At 45.0% G+C, this 19,682-nt stretch overlaps 1 protein-coding gene across 2 annotated transcripts in view; it reads right to left on the bottom strand.

Annotated features, from left to right (window-relative positions):
• The window catches only part of erbb4b (erb-b2 receptor tyrosine kinase 4b), a 518,904-nt gene that overhangs the window by 158,303 nt on the left and 340,919 nt on the right, over nt 1-19,682 (bottom strand). For both annotated transcript variants that reach the window (XM_031797546.1, XM_031797551.1), the window contains exons 4-5: nt 5,641-5,772; nt 693-758 (exon numbers count right to left, since the gene is read on the bottom strand). In XM_031797546.1, the coding sequence (XP_031653406.1) occupies nt 693-758; nt 5,641-5,772 (198 nt within the window). The remainder of the gene's footprint in view (nt 1-692; nt 759-5,640; nt 5,773-19,682) is intronic.

The following is a 19,682-nucleotide window of genomic DNA, read 5'->3' as shown; positions in this document are numbered from 1 at the left end:
GTGTGTGTGTGTGTGTGTGTGTGTGTGTGTGTGTGTGTGTGTGTGTGTGTGTGTGTGTGTGTGTGTGTGTGTGTGTGTGTGTGTGTGTGTGTGTGTGTGTGTGTGTGTGTGTGTGTGTGTGTGTGTGTGTTTGGGTGTGTCTGTGTCTGTGTGTGTGTGTGCATGTGCGCACATGCGTGTGTGTGCGTGCGTGAGCGTTTGTGATGGTCAGTCCTATGTGCTAACCCAAGTTACCTCTCACACACCACAGCTATCTTCAGAATGGCTCACAGGTGAGGCAACAGACGGTGTGTTGTTTAACAGTTTGACTTAACGCAGGGCAGTCATTGGAGTGGGTAGCAGGGGAAATCACAGTTGTTTAAGCCTGAGGAGGCAAGGATTTAAAATCTGGCATTGTGGAGGAGAGCGAGATGGGGCATGAGCCGGAGGAGGAGACGATGGGGAAAAGAAGATAGAGAGAGAGGGAGAGGAGAGTGAGAGAGAGAGAGGGAAAAAAAGAGAGCGAGAGAGAGAGAGAATAGAAGAGTCTGTGGGAGGGCCACAGGGCCATAGCCAATTATGCTGGCAGTGTTAAAGTGCACTCCTGTGCTGCCTGTCTGCGTGTCGTGGGTGAGAGGCAGGGGAGAAAGAAAGCGAACGAATGAGAGAGTGAGAGAGAAAAAAAGAGAGAGAGACTGCAGGGAGGTACTCACAGGTCTGACACTGGTCCTCCTTTGGTCCCCAGCAGCGACCATTACAGGAGACGTGACACTTCTGACCTGTGGACGACATGGGGGTAAATTATCCAGTCAAATACTTTCCATAGCAGAGATATTATGATCAAACCACCCATCTTACTAGCTCCTCTTTTAAGCACTGGCATGCTTAAGGCTATGATGATTTCAACAGTGACACTGTTCAACTCTACTGTTTTGTGTCCTTCATGCACTGTACTAGAGTTGTCTTATTAATGACTGCTGTAGGGGAGAGAGTCAGCGACAACAGCTACTAGCTAGAAACTCTGCTGCTATATTAGTGCTAGCTGTGTTTTGGAGGGCTTAATTGACTGCTTGGTAATTGCAGAGTGAGGCTGGATGAGTGCTGAATGGCGTCCTCTGTCTCTGTTCCACTTCAGTTAAGAGCAATTATATTTAAGACTGACGCTCTCTCTGACATCTCTAGCTCCCTTCCTCTCTCCCTCTCTTCATCCCTCCCTCTTTTCATCCATCCCTCCCACTGGGCACAGACGTCAATTCAACGTCTATTCTACATTGGTTCAACGTAATCTCATTGAAATGACGAGGAAACAACATTGATTCAACCAGTGTGTGCCCAGTGGGCTGGTACTCACTCGGACTCCATCGACTGCCCTTTGATACCCTTCTCTCCATCTCTCCCTCCCTCACTCAATCACTCACTCGCACTCTCACTTACTCATTAGGAATTGTAACACATGCTGTACAATAAGTCAGTAATATTGTAAATAAGTCATATCTATCAGTAAAATTGTAAAATAAGTCATATCTACCAGTAATATTGTAAAATAAGTCATATCTATCAGTACTATTGTAAAATAAGTCATATCTATCAGTACTATTGTAAAATAAGTCATATCTATCAGTAATATTGTAAAATAAGTCATATCTATCAGTACTATTGTAAAATAAGTCAGTAATATTGTAAAATAAGTCATATCTATCAGTAATATTGTAAAATAAATCATATCTATCAGTAATATTGTAAATAAGTCAGTAATATTGTAAATAAGTCATATCTACTTTTAAACTCGGACAAAACAGAGATGCTTGTTCTAGGTCCCAAGAAACAAAGAGATCTTCTGTTGAATCTGACAATCAATCTTAATGGTTGTACAGTCGTCTCAAATAAAACTGTGAAGGACCTCGGCATTACTCTGGACCCTGATCTCTCTTTTGAAGAACATATCAAGACTGTTTCAAGGACAGCTTTTTTCCATCTATGTAATATTGCAAAAATCAGAAACTTTCTGTCCAAAAATGATGCAGAAAAATGTATCCATGCTTTTGTCACTTCTAGGTTAGACTACTGCAATGCTCTACTTTCCGGCTACCAGGATAAAGCACTAAATAAACTTCAGTTAGTGCTAAATACGGCTGCTAGAATCCTGACTAGAACCAAAAAATGTGATCATATTACTCCAGTGCTAGCCTCCCTACACTGGCTTCCTGTCAAGGCAAGGGCTGATTTCAAGGTTTTACTGCTAACCTACAAAGCATTACGTGGGCTTGCTCCTACCTATCTCTCTGATTTGGTCCTGCCGTACATACCTACACGTACGCTACGGTCACAAGACGCAGGCCTCCTAATTGTCCCTAGAATTTCTAAGCAAACAGCTGGAGGCAGGGCTTTCTCCTATAGAGCTCAATTTTTATGGAATGGTCTGCCTACCCATGTGAGAGAAACAAACTCAGTCTCAACCTTTAAGTCTTTACTGAAGACTCATCTCTTCAGTGGGTCATATGATTGAGTCTAGTCTGGCCCAGGAGTGTGAAGGTGAACGCAAAGGCTCTGGAGCAACGAACCGCCCTTGCTGTCTCTGCCTGGCCGGTTCCCCTCTTTCCACTGGGATTCTTTGCCTCTAACCCTATTACAGGGCCACTGGCTTACTAGGGCTCTTTCATACCGTCCCTAGGAGGGGTGCGTCACTTGAGTGGGCGTCACCTGTCTGGGTCGGCACCCCCCCCTTGGGTTGTGCCGTGGCGGAGATCTTTGTGGGCTATACTCGGCATTGTCTCAGGATGGTAAGTTGGTGGTTGAAGATATCCCTCTAGTGGTGTGGGGGCTGTGCTTTGGCAAAGTGGGTGGGGTTATATCCTTCCTGTTTGGCCCTGTCCGGGGGTGTCATCGGATGGGGCCACAGTGTCTCCTGACCCCTCCTGTCTCAGCCTCCAGTATTTATGCTGCAGTAGTTTATGTGTCGGGGGGCTAGGGTCAGTTTGTTATATCTGGAGTACTTCTCCTGTCCTATCCGGTGTCCTGTGTGAATTTAAGTATGCTCTCTCTAATTCTCTCTTTCTCTCTTTCTTTCTCTCTCTCAGAGGACCTGAACCCTAGGAACATGCCTCAGGACTACCTGACATGATGACTCCTTGCTGTCCCCAGTCCACCTGGCCGTGCTGCTGCTCCAGTTTCAAATGTTCTGCCTGTGATTATTATTATTTGACCATGCTGGTCATTTATGAACATTTGAACATCTTGGCCATGTTCTTTTATCATTTCCACCCGGCACAGCCAGAAGAGGACTGGCCACCCCACATAGCCTGGTTCCTCTCTAGGTTTCTTCCTAGGTTTTGGCCTTTCTAGGGAGTTTTTCCTAGCCACCGTGCTTCTACACCTGCATTGCTTGCTGTTTTGGGTTTTAGGCTGGGTTTCTGTACAGCACTTTGAGATATCAGCTGATGTACGAAGGGCTATATAAATAAATACACTTTCTTTTTCTTTTTTGATATCTATCAGTAATATTGTAAATAAGTCATATCTATCAGTAATATTGTAAAATAAGTCATATCTATCAGTAATATTGTAAAATAAGTCAGTAATATTGTAAAATAAGTCATATCTATCAGTAATATTGTAAAATAAGTAATACCTATCAGTAATATTGTAAAATAAGTCATATCTATCAGTAATATTGTAAAATAAGTCATACCTATCAGTAATATTGTAAAATAAGTCATATCTATCAGTAATATTGTAAAATAAGTCAGTAATATTGTAAAATAAGTCAGTAATATTGTAAAATAAGTCAGTAAGTTTGTAAAATAAGTCATATCTATCAGTAATATTGTAAAATAAGTCAGTAATATTGTATAATAAGTCATATCTATCAGTTATATTGTAAAATAAGTCAGTAATATTGTAAAATAAGTCAGTAATATTGTAAAATAAGTCAGTAATATTGTAAAATAAGTCATATCTCTCAGTAATATGAACCACTTCACTGACTTTTGATCAGGTTTCTCCTCTCTGGGAGACAAACTGAACCATGAAAGCCTCTTCTGCCACACCTCCCTCTCTCTCACTCTTTCCCTCCCTCTTTGCTGTCGTTCTAGGTTAGCATAAAAACACCAGTCAGTAGAAGCTGATCAGGAGAGGAGACATGGTAATGGGGTAAGCTGGGGAGCTGGAGATAAAAACATGTCTATCTGTAACATATATGTATACCTGAGCCCACACAGAGTTGTATATGATGTCATAACCAGGCTTTAGTGTCCAAGATCTTACTATCTACATTCTAATTCCCCTTGACCTTCAGTACAACTATCACACTCTTTCTCTCCGCATCATAATGTTTCACTACTGAAGGTTAAAATGTCGAAACGAAATGACTTTACAACTTTCTGTGTTATGGGTTTGGCTATGAGAGCTAGAGAGGCTTATACGTGGATTGATAGGGAGTCGATTTCAAATTCCTTTGTTGTTTTGAAGAGCCAATAAAAACAGAAAAAAAACCTGGAGTTGCCCCAAGAATAGAGGAGATTATAGTCTAAAGATGGATTACAAGTTTCCAGACCCCCTTTGATCTTTAGTAGGATGTGTAGTGTCTGCACTGTTTGTATGTGTGTGTGTGTGTGTGTACGTGCGTGCGTGCGTAAATCAGATTATCAAAAGTATTGAGTGAGACCAATGAAGAGAATGCAATATAAATGGATGATGCTGACATATCATCAATGCTGTGAGCTGGTGTTTGAAGGTTGGCAGATCCAGAGGTTGTTCTAGGACAGCTAGTCATTAATAACAAATAAAAACATACCATAAATAAAGAATAAACCAAAAGCAACAGATATATCACCAACCAATGACAAAACCACTCCATAAAACATGAGGGAACTATAGAGCAAGGGTTACAAACAAACTCGTGGGACAATGAGAGAAAATCAGGTCAGAAGAGCAATAACATAAGGCGACATAAACCCCCCCACTGCTACCCCCCACCCTGACTCCCTTCGTCAGATTAGGCCGATTAGGCCGTCATAATAATTATTCTGTTCACTTGTCTTCTCTTTGATTACAGAAAGGCATTACTGAGAGATTATGCATTTCTTGGAACTGTTGTTTTACGGATTCAGGTTACTAAGCGTATCCCGAATGGCACCCTATCACCTTTATAGTGTACTACTTCCCATAGAGCTCTGGTCAAAAGTAGTGCACTACAGTGTATAGGAAAAAGTTTCCATTTGGGACGTATAATAAGTGATTGCTTTTCTGGCTGTTGACACTTCTTGTGTAGCCACTTCTCGGTTAATATGGTACATCTGTGATGTCATTTCATTAGGGTCACAGTTGAGCAAGGTATATTTTGTAGGCCCTTAGATGTGACATGTTGAGATATTATGATCTTAATTCTGTTCATGGCAGCTTTGTCCTATATGCGTCTGTCACCATGTGTTAATAACATAGTTTGTCTCTCTCCATTGTCGTGAAAGCTAAGGTAAATTGGTGAAATAATTTATTTGTGTATGAGAACATGGCTGGATGGATAGACATTTCCTCTTTTGTTGGTGAGTTACTATGATATTGGTGGTCATAGTCTGGCTCTTTTTATTCTTGTAAAAGACATCCAGGCTACATATAAAAGTGCTAAGAAAATGAGTCTACGTTTTCCATTGGGGAGCTACTCACATGTAACACTGCTATTGGTTGGCACAACCAGAGGGCTGACGCGGGCGTTCTTGACGATGTCTTGCCAGTGGATGGTGTCTGCGTGGCACAGGAACTTATTCTGGTCGACATAGACACCACCCTGTAGGATCTCTGTAGGATAGGAGAAAACACAGAGAAACACATCAGGACAAAGTACTGACACACACACACACACACACACACACAGATATGCAACCTGTTTCAGAAAGCTGGGTGTATAACGGACGTCACTACTTTACAGGAGAGGCATTTCATCTAAATGAATTTTTTGTTGTTGCAGTAATACCATTTTGAACATGTTAACGTTCTTGTGCCGTAATAACAAACTGGTTTGTCATCTATAAATATAAATAATGTGTGAAATCACAAAGCTGTTTAGACACAAAGAAAGTACAGAGGAGTCCTCAGCCCTGAGTACAATACCGCTCTATCAGCCAGACAGACATGATAGATGTGGCTTTCGGCCAGACAGACATGATAGATGTGGCTTTCGGCCAGACAGACATGATAGATGTGGCTTTCGGCCAGACAGACATGATAGATGTGGCTTTCGGCCAGACAGACATGATAGATGTGGCTTTCGGCCAGACAGACATGATAGATGTGGCTTTCGGCCAGACAGACATGATAGATGTGGCTTTCGGCCAGACAGACATGATAGATGTGGCTTTCGGCCAGACAGACATGATAGATGTGGCTTTCGGCCAGACAGACATGATAGATGTGGCTTTCAGCCAGACAGACCTTGATAGATGTGGCTTTCGGCCAGACAGACCTTGTCTTATTGGTGATATTAACCGTCATCTAGTTTTGTTGTTGTTTTTCCTCTCTCCTCCTCCATAGATTGGAGACTCATACCAGCAGACACACACAAACATGCTCAAACACATATATGCACGCACGCACATATGCTCACACACACACACACAAACACAGGAAATAATTACGTTACCCCCCCACGATACCAAATCCATCCAGCCTGGATTTAAACCCTCAGCCAGTCAGGGAAAGACAACACTAACACGTTTGTAATTTCATATTTCATCATGGGAGGGAGGAGAGGATGAGATATCCAAAATGGCACCCTATTCCCTATATAGTGCACTTCTTTTGACCAGGGCCCTGGGCACTACATAGGGAATAGGGTTCAATTTGTGATGCAATCCCAGTCTTCTAATATGGATTATATTGTCAACCTCGGATCAGAGAGTTTACTGGGGCTGGGGGAGATCCGACCAACCCCCTCTCTTCACCCTCACTAACCTCCATCCCTCAGTGCACTATGGTGCACAGAGGGCAGCCCTGATTATTCTCATCTCGGGAATTCTCAGAGATAATTTTATATATATTTTTACCATTATTTAACTAGGCAAGTCAGTTAAGAACAAATTCTTATTTACAATGACGGCCTACCCCGGCCAAACCCTAACAAGGACGACGCTGGGCCAATTGTGCACCGCCCTATGGGACTCCCAATAACGACCGGTATTGATACAGCCTGGAATCGAAAAAGGGTCTGTAATGACACCTATCCTCAGAGAGAGTCCTTTCCAGACCTCATCCAGACTATTCTCAGTGAGAGTCCTTGTCAGACCTAATCCAGACTATCCTCAGAGAGAGTCCTTGTCAGACCTAATCCAGACTATCCTCAGTGAGAGTCCTTGTCAGACCTAATCCAGACTATCCTCAGAGAGAGTCCTTGTCAGACCTAATCCAGACTATCCTCAGTGAGAGTCCTTGTCAGACCTAATCCAGACTATCCTCAGTGAGAGTCCTTGTCAGACCTAATCCAGACTATCCTCAGAGAGAGTCCTTGTCAGACATAATCCAGACTATCCTCAGAGAGAGTCCTTGTCAGACCTAATCCAGACTATCCTCAGTGAGAGTCCTTGTCAGACCTAATCCAGACTATCCTCAGTGAGAGTCCTTGTCAGACCTAATCCAGACTATTCTCAATGAGAGTCCTTGTCAGACCTAATCCAGACTATCCCCAGTGAGAGTCCTTATCAGACCTAATCCAGACTATCCTCAGTGATAGTCCTTGTCAGACCTAATCCAGACTATCCTCAGAGAGAGTCCTTGTCAGACATAATCCAGACTATCCTCAATGAGAGTCCTTGTCAGACCTAATCCAGACTATTCTCAATGAGAGTCCTTGTCAGACATAATCCAGACTATCCTCAATGAGAGTCCTTGTCAGGCATAATCCAGACTACTCTCAATGAGAGTCCTTGTCAGACATAATCCAGACTATTCTCAATGAGAGTCCTTGTCAGACATAATCCAGACTATTCTCAATGAGAGTCCTTGTCAGACATAATCCAGACTATTCTCAATGAGAGTCCTTGTCAGACATAATCCAGACTATTCTCAATGAGAGTCCTTGTCAGACATAATCCAGACTCCTGCCGAATAAAACACAGAAAAAAACTTGTTAGAAGATTTGCATTATTTACAGAGCTGTCTTTGTCTCTCTCAACAAATGTGTGCGTGTGGCTCTCTATATTTTCCACAAACAGATTAGCGGCGTACGGCTGAAACAGATTAGACATATTCATAACCATTACGGGGTTGGCTGGCTGGCGGATGCGCTGTAACAGTGTGTGTGTGTGACCTAGCCGTCCCGTAGCATCCTGATTAAAGCGTACTCCACAGATGATTGGACGTGGTGTTAATATGTTTTCTGCTTCTCTCTACGGGAGGGAAGGAACCTGTCGCTCAACACGGAAATTAATTCTCAGCCACGCCATGGGAGGGATGGGAGGAGGGACGTTGCGCTAGGGTTTGTGTGTGCTAAGGTTGGTGTGTGTGTGTGTGTACGATTCCGCTAGGGCATGTGTGGCACTCACAGCACAGAGGGAGCAGGGAGCTGCCGCTGCTGCTCCAGGCAAGGAGGACAAACAAAGACCACCAAACACAAAACCTCAGCATGACTTCCCTGACCCCGAGTGGGTTTTTATGGACCAGAGGAGAGGTGATGTGGTGTGTGAGTGCGTATGCGCGTTAGCTCGTTGTTGACCCTCTCTGCGTGTGCCAACTGTGCTCACTGACTCACTCATTTTTAAACATGCGGTACACATGGGGCCTATGAGTGAAGTACGACAGATAGGAGCAAGTGGCTCAAAACAAAAAGAACCAGTGAGGTAAAAGCTTGGTTAGAACACCACCCGTATCAAATTGTTGTCACAACATTAACACCCTCAGAAAACGGATTATTGTGAGACCATAAAAAAAAACGATTAAAATAAAGTAAATTTCCACAGCTGAATTTGTTACGCGGAGTGGAACAGGGGAACCCAGGTGCAGACTCAGACGAGGAGACTGGGATGAAGTAACCAAGGTATTTATTGAAACACAGGGGGAAGATGGAGTGCAGGTCAGGGGAAGCTCAGATGGGTTTCAGGAAACCAGGTGTGGAGGCTGAGGATGGAGCGAGAGGGGTTGGGACAGGGTAAGCAGGTCCAGAGGGGAATCCAAGGGAGTAGTAGAGTGGGGAATCCAGCACAGAGTAGCAGGATGACGAGACGTGGGACTGGACACAGGGACCAGAGTCAGAGCGGGCGGAACTGTAGCGGAGAGGAAAACAGCGTCAGGCAAGAAAACAGGCACAACAGGATCTAACCGTAACAAACAGCTAGAAGCGTAGACTGACTGAGCACAGATTACAATCTGGCAGCGTGGAAGTGGCAGAGCTGAGTATTTGTAGAGGTCTTGATTATAGAACAGGTTGCAGCTGGTGGAGATCTGCTCTGACTCCAGCACACCTGTCTCCACCCACACAATCACACACACACATAGAGAGAGAGGGAGAGAGTACTGGTGGAGGGCGGCAGGTAAAGGAGACACAGGATGAGCAGTAGAGGGCGTTGCAGAAACAGATGTAACAGAATTGTCCCCAAATTACAACCAACAGAAACAAGTTTAGACTTGATAATTTAGTAGTAACTTAAGAGGTATACACACACACACACACACACACACACACACACACACACACACACACACACACACACACACATTCACACACACACACACACACACACTTGCTTTGGACACACACACAACTTGCTTTGGACACAAAGAGCAGTGTGATATTAGATGCAGGTAGAAATGGATTATAACTTCAACACAGCAGCACACACAATAACCCTTGATGAGAAATTGCTTCCTTGAACAGCCTGTAATAGCAGCTAGCGTATGAGCATTGATTTATGATTGTGTTCATTGACTAAAGAGGTCTGGAGGATGCAGAGTAAGTCTTAGGCCCAAATGTCACCCTACTGGATATAGTCCACTTATTTTGACCATAGGGATGTTGTCAAAAGGAATGCACTTGATAGGGAATAGGGCTCCATTTGGGAGGCAGATTGGGATTCATGACAGTGTGTCGTTATTCACCATTTATCCTCCAAACAGGCACTCAACTATAATATTAACAAGCATACAGTTAACACCCAAGGGAAGAGGTACAGAAACCACAGAGTTGACCAAGTAATCCTTCATGGAGAGAATGAATAAACCAAACATGCACACGCACATACACACACACACACACACATACACACCACACACATACACACACACACACACACAGTCTTGTACAGTCAACCTTGTTGGCGTTAGGGTTAGGGTTCAGTTAGGGTTCAGTCCCATTCAAAAACCTAACCCTAACCCGTACTCTTACCCTAACCTCAATCCTAACCCTAAACCTAACCCTAGCTCTTAACCCTAAAACTGATCCTAGCTCCTAACCCTAACCCTTAATGTGATTCTAATGTGATTCCTTAATGTGATTCTTAATGTGATTTGTTTGTTTACTATTCTTAACTTTTGGTCCCCACAAGAATAGTTAAACATGTCCACACACACACACACACACACACACACACACACACACACACACACACACACACACACACACACACACACACACACACACACACACACACACACACACACACACACACACACACACACACACACACGCACGCACACACACACACTAGAAAGACAAGACATACTAACAAATGTACTGTAAGATAAAAAAAAACAGCACTAACCCTCCTACACTGTATGCTGTGTACTTGAGTAGCTGCCGCTGTCTGCTACTTGCAGAGCGGGTGTTGCTGGAAGTTGATGTGTGTGTGTGTATGTGTGTGTGTGTGTGTGTGTGTGCATGTATGTGTGTGTGTGTGTGTGTGTGTGTGTGTGTGTGTGTGTGTGTGTGTGTGTGTGTGTGTGTGTGTGTGTGTGTGTGTGTGTGTGTGTGTGTGTGTGTGTGTGTGTGTGTGTGTGTGTGTGGCTGGCAGCAGGTAGTGTATGCCTCTGTTGATTGTTTAGTGGGTTGAAAGCGGTCTCTTAATTAGCCTATTCACTGAGCCTGGGTTCCCAGCTATCCCTGGTCCCATGAGCCACACACACACACATCTACTGTATGTCAAAACATCTCTTCCGCCTCCCTCCCTCCCACCTCTCCCTGCCCTCCTCTTTCCATCCCTCCATCCCAAACAAACCATCGGAGGAAAGCAGAACAAATGTATGCAGCCAATTCTTCCAAGGGTAAACGCTCCTTCTGTTTTTTAATTGCGGAGTGGGGAGAAATGTGATTCATTCTGGGAGGCAGATATCAAGCTTGGCTCATACAGCTCGCATGGTTGGAAAAGGCTTTAATGGCCTCTTGATAAAGGATGCAAATCATTGTCTTGTTGTTATTGTGTTATCTAATAAAATGATAAGATGGAGAATATTCACGTGTTTTATATGGGGATCTGAGTGTGTTTATGTGTGTGTGTGTGTGTGTGTGTTTATACACCACACATTCCAACTAACCTTATGCTGTGAAAGTCTTAACATGATAAATGGCTTCATATTCTCAATAATAATGAAAAAACCTTCACTGTATTTATAGTGTGAAATTGCAGTTTTGGAATATTTTCATAAACACAGAGACACACACACATGGATTCTATGAACCTGACGTTTCTGTAATAGGGAGAGCAGTTTGGGGTAAACTGTTTATATCACAGACACACACACCTAGTTTAGATGGACATAGTTTAGTAAATTGAATCTTCCTAAGCTCGCCTAGCGCGTCAATTACCAATCAGCAGTATACTAGCACTGAGGCCCAGAAGGGTGCACCTTGAAAAATATTAATTAGTATATACAAGACTGAACACAATTAAAGAAACATGCTGTTCACACACACACACAAACAAACACACACACACACACACACACACACACACACACACACACACACACACACACACACACACACACACACACACACACACACACACACACACACACACACACACACACACACACACAATCTATGGTCAGAGGTAGTGCTCTATACAGGAACCATTTCAGACAGATACAAATATTGATCCTTAATATATAATAGTGTAATGGTGTAATGGGTGGGTCACAAGTTTTGAAGACCTCTCTCTAAGTTTTATATACTTGTAACCATTTAGTAGACATCCAGAGCGAGTAGAAGCCACATCACGATATATTGCGCTTCTTTCTCTAAATGATGAATAAGGAGTAAGACATCGGCCTCATGTCATAGGCTCTGGTCAAACATTGTGTCATATATAGGGAATACGTTGCCATGTGAGACACAGTCAGGGTTGCCTACACCAGCAGGCACGGTTTGCTCTTTGAGTGTTCCTGTGCCCACAGAGGGGGAGTAAGGGAGAGAGAGAAAGCGAGAGAAATAGAGAGAGTGAGTGAGAGAGAAAGAGAGACAGGGTGAGAGAAACAGAGAGTGATAGAAAGAGAGAGTGTGAGTGAGAGAGAGCGAGAAAGAGACAGAGATACAGTGAGAGAGAGACAGAGAAAGAGATACAGTGAGAGAGGGACAGAGACAGAGATACAGTGAGAGAGGGACAGAGACAGAGATACAGTGAGAGAGAGACAGAGACAGAGATACAGTGAGAGAGGGACAGAGACAGAGACACAGTGAGAGAGAGACAGAGACAGAGATACAGTGAGAGAGAGACAGAGATACAGTGAAAGAGAGACAGAGACAGAGATACAGTGAGAGAGGGAGAGATACAGTGAGAGAGAGACAGAGACAGAGATACAGTGAGAGAGAGACAGAGACAGAGATACAGTGAGAGAGAGACAGAGACAGAGAAACAGTGAGAGAGAGACAGAGACAGAGACAGTGAGAGAGAGCCAGAGATACAGTGAGAGAGAGACAGAGACAGAGATAAAGTGAGAGAGAGACAGAGACACAGTGAGAGAGAGACAGAGACAGTGAGAGAGAGAGAGAGACACAGTGAGAGAGAGACAGAGACAGAGACAGTGAGAGAGAGACAGAGACACAGTGAGAGAGAGACAGAGACAGTGAGAGAGAGACAGAGACACAGTGAGAGAGAGACAGAGACAGAGACAGTGAGAGAGAGACAGAGACAGAGAAACAGTGAGAGAGAGACAGAGACAGAGATAAAGTGAGAGAGAGACAGAGATACAGTGAGAGAGAGACAGAGACAGAGACAGTGAGAGAGAGACAGAGATACAGTGAGAGAGAGACAGAGACAGAGACAGTGAGAGAGAGACAGAGATACAGTGAGAGAGAGACACAGAGACAGAGACAGTGAGAGAGAGACAGAGATACAGTGAGAGAGAGACAGAGACAGAGACAGTGAGAGAGAGACAGAGATACAGTGAGAGAGAGACAGAGATACAGTGAGAGAGAGACAGAGATACAGTGAGAGAGAGACAGAGATACAGTGAGACAGAGACAGAGATACAGTGAGACAGAGACAGAGATACAGTGAGAGAGAGACAGAGACAGAGAGAGACAGAGATACAGTGAGAGAGAGACAGAGATACAGTGAGACAGAGACAGAGATACAGTGAGACAGAGACAGAGATACAGTGAGAGAGAGAAAGAGACAGAGACAGTGAGAGAGAGACAGAGATACAGTGAGAGAGAGACAGAGATACAGTGAGACAGAGACAGAGATACAGTGAGACAGAGACAGAGATACAGTGAGAGAGAGACAGAGATACAGTGAGAGAGAGACAGAGATACAGTGAGACAGAGACAGAGATACAGTGAGACAGAGACAGAGATACAGTGAGAGAGAGACAGAGACAGAGATAAAGTGAGACAGAGACAGAGACAGTGAGAGAGAGACAGAGATACAGTGAGACAGAGACAGAGATACAGTGAGAGAGGGACAGAGACAGAGATACAGTGAGAGAGAGACAGAGATACAGTGAGAGAGGGACAGAGACAGAGATACAGTGAGAGAGGGACAGAGACAGAGATACAGTGAGAGAGAGACAGAGATACAGTGAGAGAGGGACAGAGACAGAGATACAGTGAGAGAGGGAGAGATACAGTGAGAGAGATAGAGATACAGTGAGAGAGGGACAGAGACAGAGATACAGTGAGAGAGGGACAGAGACAGAGATACAGTGAGAGAGAGACAGAGATACAGTGAGAGAGGGACAGAGACAGAGATACAGTGAGAGAGGGACAGAGACAGAGATACAGTGAGAGAGGGACAGAGACAGAGATACAGTGAGAGAGAGACAGAGACAGAGATACAGTGAGAGAGGGACAGAGACAGAGATACAGTGAGAGAGGGACAGAGACAGAGATACAGTGAGAGAGAGACAGAGACAGAGATACAGTGAAGAGAGAGACAGAGACAGAGATACAGTGAGAGAGGGACAGAGACAGAGATACAGTGAGAGAGAGACAGAGACAGAGATACAGTGAGAGAGGGACAGAGACAGAGACACAGTGAGAGAGAGACAGAGACAGAGATACAGTGAGAGAGAGACAGAGATACAGTGAAAGAGAGACAGAGACAGAGATACAGTGAGAGAGGGAGAGATACAGTGAGAGAGAGACAGAGACAGAGATACAGTGAGAGAGAGACAGAGACAGAGATACAGTGAGAGAGAGACAGAGACAGAGAAACAGTGAGAGAGAGACAGAGACAGAGATAAAGTGAGAGAGAGACAGAGGACACAGTGAGAGAGAGACAGAGACAGAGACAGTGAGAGAGAGACAGAGACACAGTGAGAGAGAGACAGAGACAGTGAGAGAGAGACAGAGACACAGTGAGAGAGAGACAGAGACAGAGACAGTGAGAGAGACAGAGACAGAGAAACAGTGAGAGAGAGACAGAGACAGAGATAAAGTGAGAGAGAGACAGAGACAGTGAGAGAGAGACAGAGATACAGTGAGAGAGAGACAGAGACAGAGACAGTGAGAGAGAGACAGAGATACAGTGAGAGAGAGACAGAGACAGAGACAGTGAGAGAGAGACAGAGATACAGTGAGAGAGAGACACAGAGACAGAGACAGTGAGAGAGAGACAGAGATACAGTGAGAGAGAGACAGAGACAGAGACAGTGAGAGAGAGACAGAGATACAGTGAGAGAGAGACAGAGATACAGTGAGAGAGAGACAGAGATACAGTGAGAGAGAGACAGAGATACAGTGAGACAGAGACAGAGATACAGTGAGACAGAGACAGAGATACAGTGAGAGAGAGACAGAGACAGAGAGAGACAGAGATACAGTGAGAGAGAGACAGAGATACAGTGAGACAGAGACAGAGATACAGTGAGACAGAGACAGAGATACAGTGAGAGAGAGAAAGAGACAGAGACAGTGAGAGAGAGAGGACAGAGATACAGTGAGAGAGAGACAGAGATACAGTGAGACAGAGACAGAGATACAGTGAGACAGAGACAGAGATACAGTGAGAGAGAGACAGAGATACAGTGAGAGAGAGACAGAGATACAGTGAGACAGAGACAGAGATACAGTGAGACAGAGACAGAGATACAGTGAGAGAGAGACAGAGACAGAGATAAAGTGAGACAGAGACAGAGACAGTGAGAGAGAGACAGAGATACAGTGAGACAGAGACAGAGATACAGTGAGAGAGGGACAGAGACAGAGATACAGTGAGAGAGAGACAGAGATACAGTGAGAGAGGGACAGAGACAGAGATACAGTGAGAGAGGGACAGAGACAGAGATACAGTGAGAGAGAGACAGAGATACAGTGAGAGAGGGACAGAGACAGAGATACAGTGAGAGAGGGAGAGATACAGTGAGAGAGACAGAGATACAGTGAGAGAGGGACAGAGACAGAGATACAGTGAGAGAGGGACAGAGACAGAGATACAGTGAGAGAGAGACAGAGATACAGTGAGAGAGGGACAGAGACAGAGATACAGTGAGAGAGGGACAGAGACAGAGATACAGTGAGAGAGAGACAGAGACAGAGATACAGTGAGAGAGGGACAGAGACAGAGATACAGTGAGAGAGGGACAGAGACAGAGATACAGTGAGAGAGAGACAGAGACAGAGATACAGTGAGGAGAGAGACAGAGACAGAGATACAGTGAGAGAGGGACAGAGACAGAGATACAGTGAGAGAGAGACAGAGACAGAGATACAGTGAGAGAGGGACAGAGACAGAGATACAGTGAGAGAGAGACAGAGACAGAGATACAGTGAGAGAGGGACAGAGATACAGTGAGAGAGAGACAGAGACAGAGATACAGTGAGAGAGGGACAGAGACAGAGATACAGTGAGAGAGAGACAGAGACAGAGATACAGTGAGAGAGAGACAGAGACAGAGATACAGTGAGAGAGAGACAGAGACACAGTGAGAGAGAGACAGAGACAGAGATACAGTGAGAGAGAGACAGAGACAGAGATACAGTGAGAGAGAGACAGAGATACAGTGAGACAGAGACAGAGATACAGTGAGAGAGAGACAGAGACAGAGATAAAGTGAGAGAGAGACAGAGACACAGTGAGAGAGAGACAGAGACAGAGACAGTGAGAGAGAGACAGAGACACAGTGAGAGAGAGACAGAGACAGTGAGAGAGAGACAGAGACACAGTGAGAGAGAGACAGAGACAGAGACAGTGAGAGAGAGACAGAGATACAGTGAGACAGAGACAGAGATACAGTGAGAGAGGGACAGAGACAGAGATACCAGTGAGAGAGAGACAGAGATACAGTGAGAGAGGGACAGAGACAGAGATACAGTGAGAGAGAGACAGAGACAGAGATACAGTGAGACAGAGTCAGAGATACAGTGAGAGAGGGACAGAGACAGAGATACAGTGAGAGAGGGAGAGATACAGTGAGAGAGACAGAGATACAGTGAGAGAGGGACAGAGACAGAGATTACAGTGAGAGAGGGACAGAGACAGAGATACAGTGAGAGAGAGACAGAGATACAGTGAGAGAGGGACAGAGACAGAGATACAGTGAGAGAGGGACAGAGACAGAGATACAGTGAGAGAGGGACAGAGACAGAGATACAGTAAAGAGAGAGACAGAGACAGAGATACAGTGAGAGAGGGACAGAGACAGAGATACAGTGAGAGAGGGACAGAGACAGAGATACAGTGAGAGAGAGACAGAGATACAGTGAGAGAGGGACAGAGACAGAGATACAGTGAGAGAGAGACAGAGACAGAGATACAGTGAGAGAGGGACAGAGACAGAGATACAGTGAGAGAGAGACAGAGACAGAGATACAGTGAGAGAGGGACAGAGATACAGTGAGAGAGAGACAGAGACAGAGATACAGTTGAGAGAGGGACAGAGACAGAGATACAGTGAGAGAGAGGACAGAGACAGAGATACAGTGAGAGAGAGACAGAGACAGAGATACAGTGAGAGAGAGACAGAGACACAGTGAGAGAGAGACAGAGGACAGAGATACAGTGAGAGAGAGACAGAGACAGAGATACAGTGAGAGAGAGACAGAGATACAGTGAGACAGAGAACAGAGATACAGTGAGAGAGAGACAGAGACAGAGATAAAGTGAGAGAGAGACAGAGACACAGTGAGAGAGAGACAGAGACAGAGACAGTGAGAGAGAGACAGAGACACAGTGAGAGAGACAGAGACAGTGAGAGAGACAGAGACACAGTGAGAGAGAGACAGAGACAGAGACAGTGAGAGAGAGACAGAGACAGAGAACAGTGAGAGAGAGACAGAGGACAGAGATAACAGTGAGAGAGACAGAGACACAGAAGACAGAGTAAAGTGAGAGAGAGACAGAGACACAGTGAGAGAGAGACAGAGATACAGTGAGAGAGAGACAGAGACAGAGACAGTGAGAGAGAGACAGAGATACAGTGAGAGAGAGACACAGAGACAGAGACAGTGAGAGGAGAGACAGAGATACAGTGAGAGAGAGACACAGAGACAAGAGACAGTGAGAGAGAGACAGAGATACAGTGAAGAGAGAGACAGAGACAGAGACAGTGAGAGAGAGACAGAGATACAGTGAGAGAGAGACAGAGATACAGTGAGAGAGAGACAGAGATACAGTGAGAGAGAGACAGAGATACAGTGAGAGAGAGACAGAGATACAGTGAGACAGAGACAGAGATACAGTGAGACAGAGACAGAGATACAGTGAGAGAGAGACAGAGACAGAGAGAGACAGAGATACAGTGAGAGAGAGACAGAGATACAGTGAGACAGAGACAGAGATACAGTGAGACAGAGACAGAGATACAGTGAGAGAGCGAAAGAGACAGAGACAGTGAGAGAGAGACAGAGATACAGTGAGAGAGAGACAGAGATACAGTGAGACAGAGACAGAGATACAGTGAGACAGAGACAGAGATACAGTGAGACAGAGACAGAGATACAGTGAGAGAGAGACAGAGACAGAGATAAAGTGAGACAGAGACAGAGACAGTGAGAGAGAGACAGAGATACAGTGAGACAGAGACAGGAGATACAGTGAGAGAGGGACAGAGACAGAGATACAGTGAGAGAGAGACAGAGATACAGTGGGAGGAGAGGGACAGAGACAGAGATACAGTGAGAGAGGGACAGAGACAGAGATACAGTGAGAGAGAGACAGAGATACAGTGAGAGAGGGACAGAGACAGAGATACAGTGAGAGAGGGAGAGATACAGTGAGAGAGACAGAGATACAGTGAGAGAGGGACAGAGACAGAGATACAGTGAGAGAGGGACAGAGACAGAGATACAGTGAGAGAGAGACAGAGATACAGTGAGAGAGGGACAGAGACAGAGATACAGTTGAGAGAGGGAGAGATACAGTGAGAGAGACAGAGATACAGTGAGAGAGGGACAGAGACAGAGATACAGTGAGAGAGGGACAGAGACAGAGATACAGTGAGAGAGAGGACAGAGATACAGTGAGAGAGGGACAGAGACAGCGAGATACAGTGAGAGAGGGACAGAGCAGAGATACAGTGAGAGAGGGACAGAGACAGAGATCCAGTGAGAGAGAGACAGAGACAGAGATACAGTGAGAGAGGGACAGAGACAGAGATACAGTGAGAGAGGGACAGAGACAGAGATACAGTGAGAGAGAGACAGAGACAGAGATACAGTGAGAGAGAGACAGAGACAGAGATACAGTGAGAGAGGGACAGAGACAGAGATACAGTGAGAGAGAGACAGAGACAGAGATACAGTGAGAGAGGGACAGAGACAGAGATACAGTGAGAGAGAGACAGAGACACAGTGAGAGAGGGACAGAGATACAGTGAGAGAGAGACAGAGACAGAGATACAGTGAGAGAGGGACAGAGACAGAGATACAGTGAGAGAGAGACAGAGACAGAGATACAGTGAGAGAGAGAGACAGAGACACAGTGAGAGAGAGACAGAGATACAGTGAGAGAGAGACAGAGATACAGTGAGACAGAGACAGAGATACAGTGAGAGAGAGACAGAGACAGAGATACAGTGAGAGAGACAGACAGAGATACAGTGAGAGAGGGACAGAGACAGAGATACAGTGAGAGAGAGACAGAGACAGAGATACAGTGAGAGAGAGACAGATACAGAGATACAGTGAGAGAGAGACAGAGATACAGTGAGAGAGGGACAGAGACAGAGATACAGTGAGAGAGAGACAGAGATACAGTGAGAGAGGGACAGAGACAGAGATACAGTGAGAGAGAGACAGAGACAGAGATACAGTGAGACAGAGACAGAGATACAGTGAGAGACGGACA

Source organism: Oncorhynchus kisutch, linkage group LG2, assembly GCF_002021735.2.
Source record: "Oncorhynchus kisutch isolate 150728-3 linkage group LG2, Okis_V2, whole genome shotgun sequence".
Classification (NCBI taxonomy): domain Eukaryota; kingdom Metazoa; phylum Chordata; class Actinopteri; order Salmoniformes; family Salmonidae; genus Oncorhynchus; species Oncorhynchus kisutch.
The sequence above is the reverse complement of the archived record's forward strand: the minus strand, read 5'-3'. Positions and strand labels throughout refer to the sequence as shown.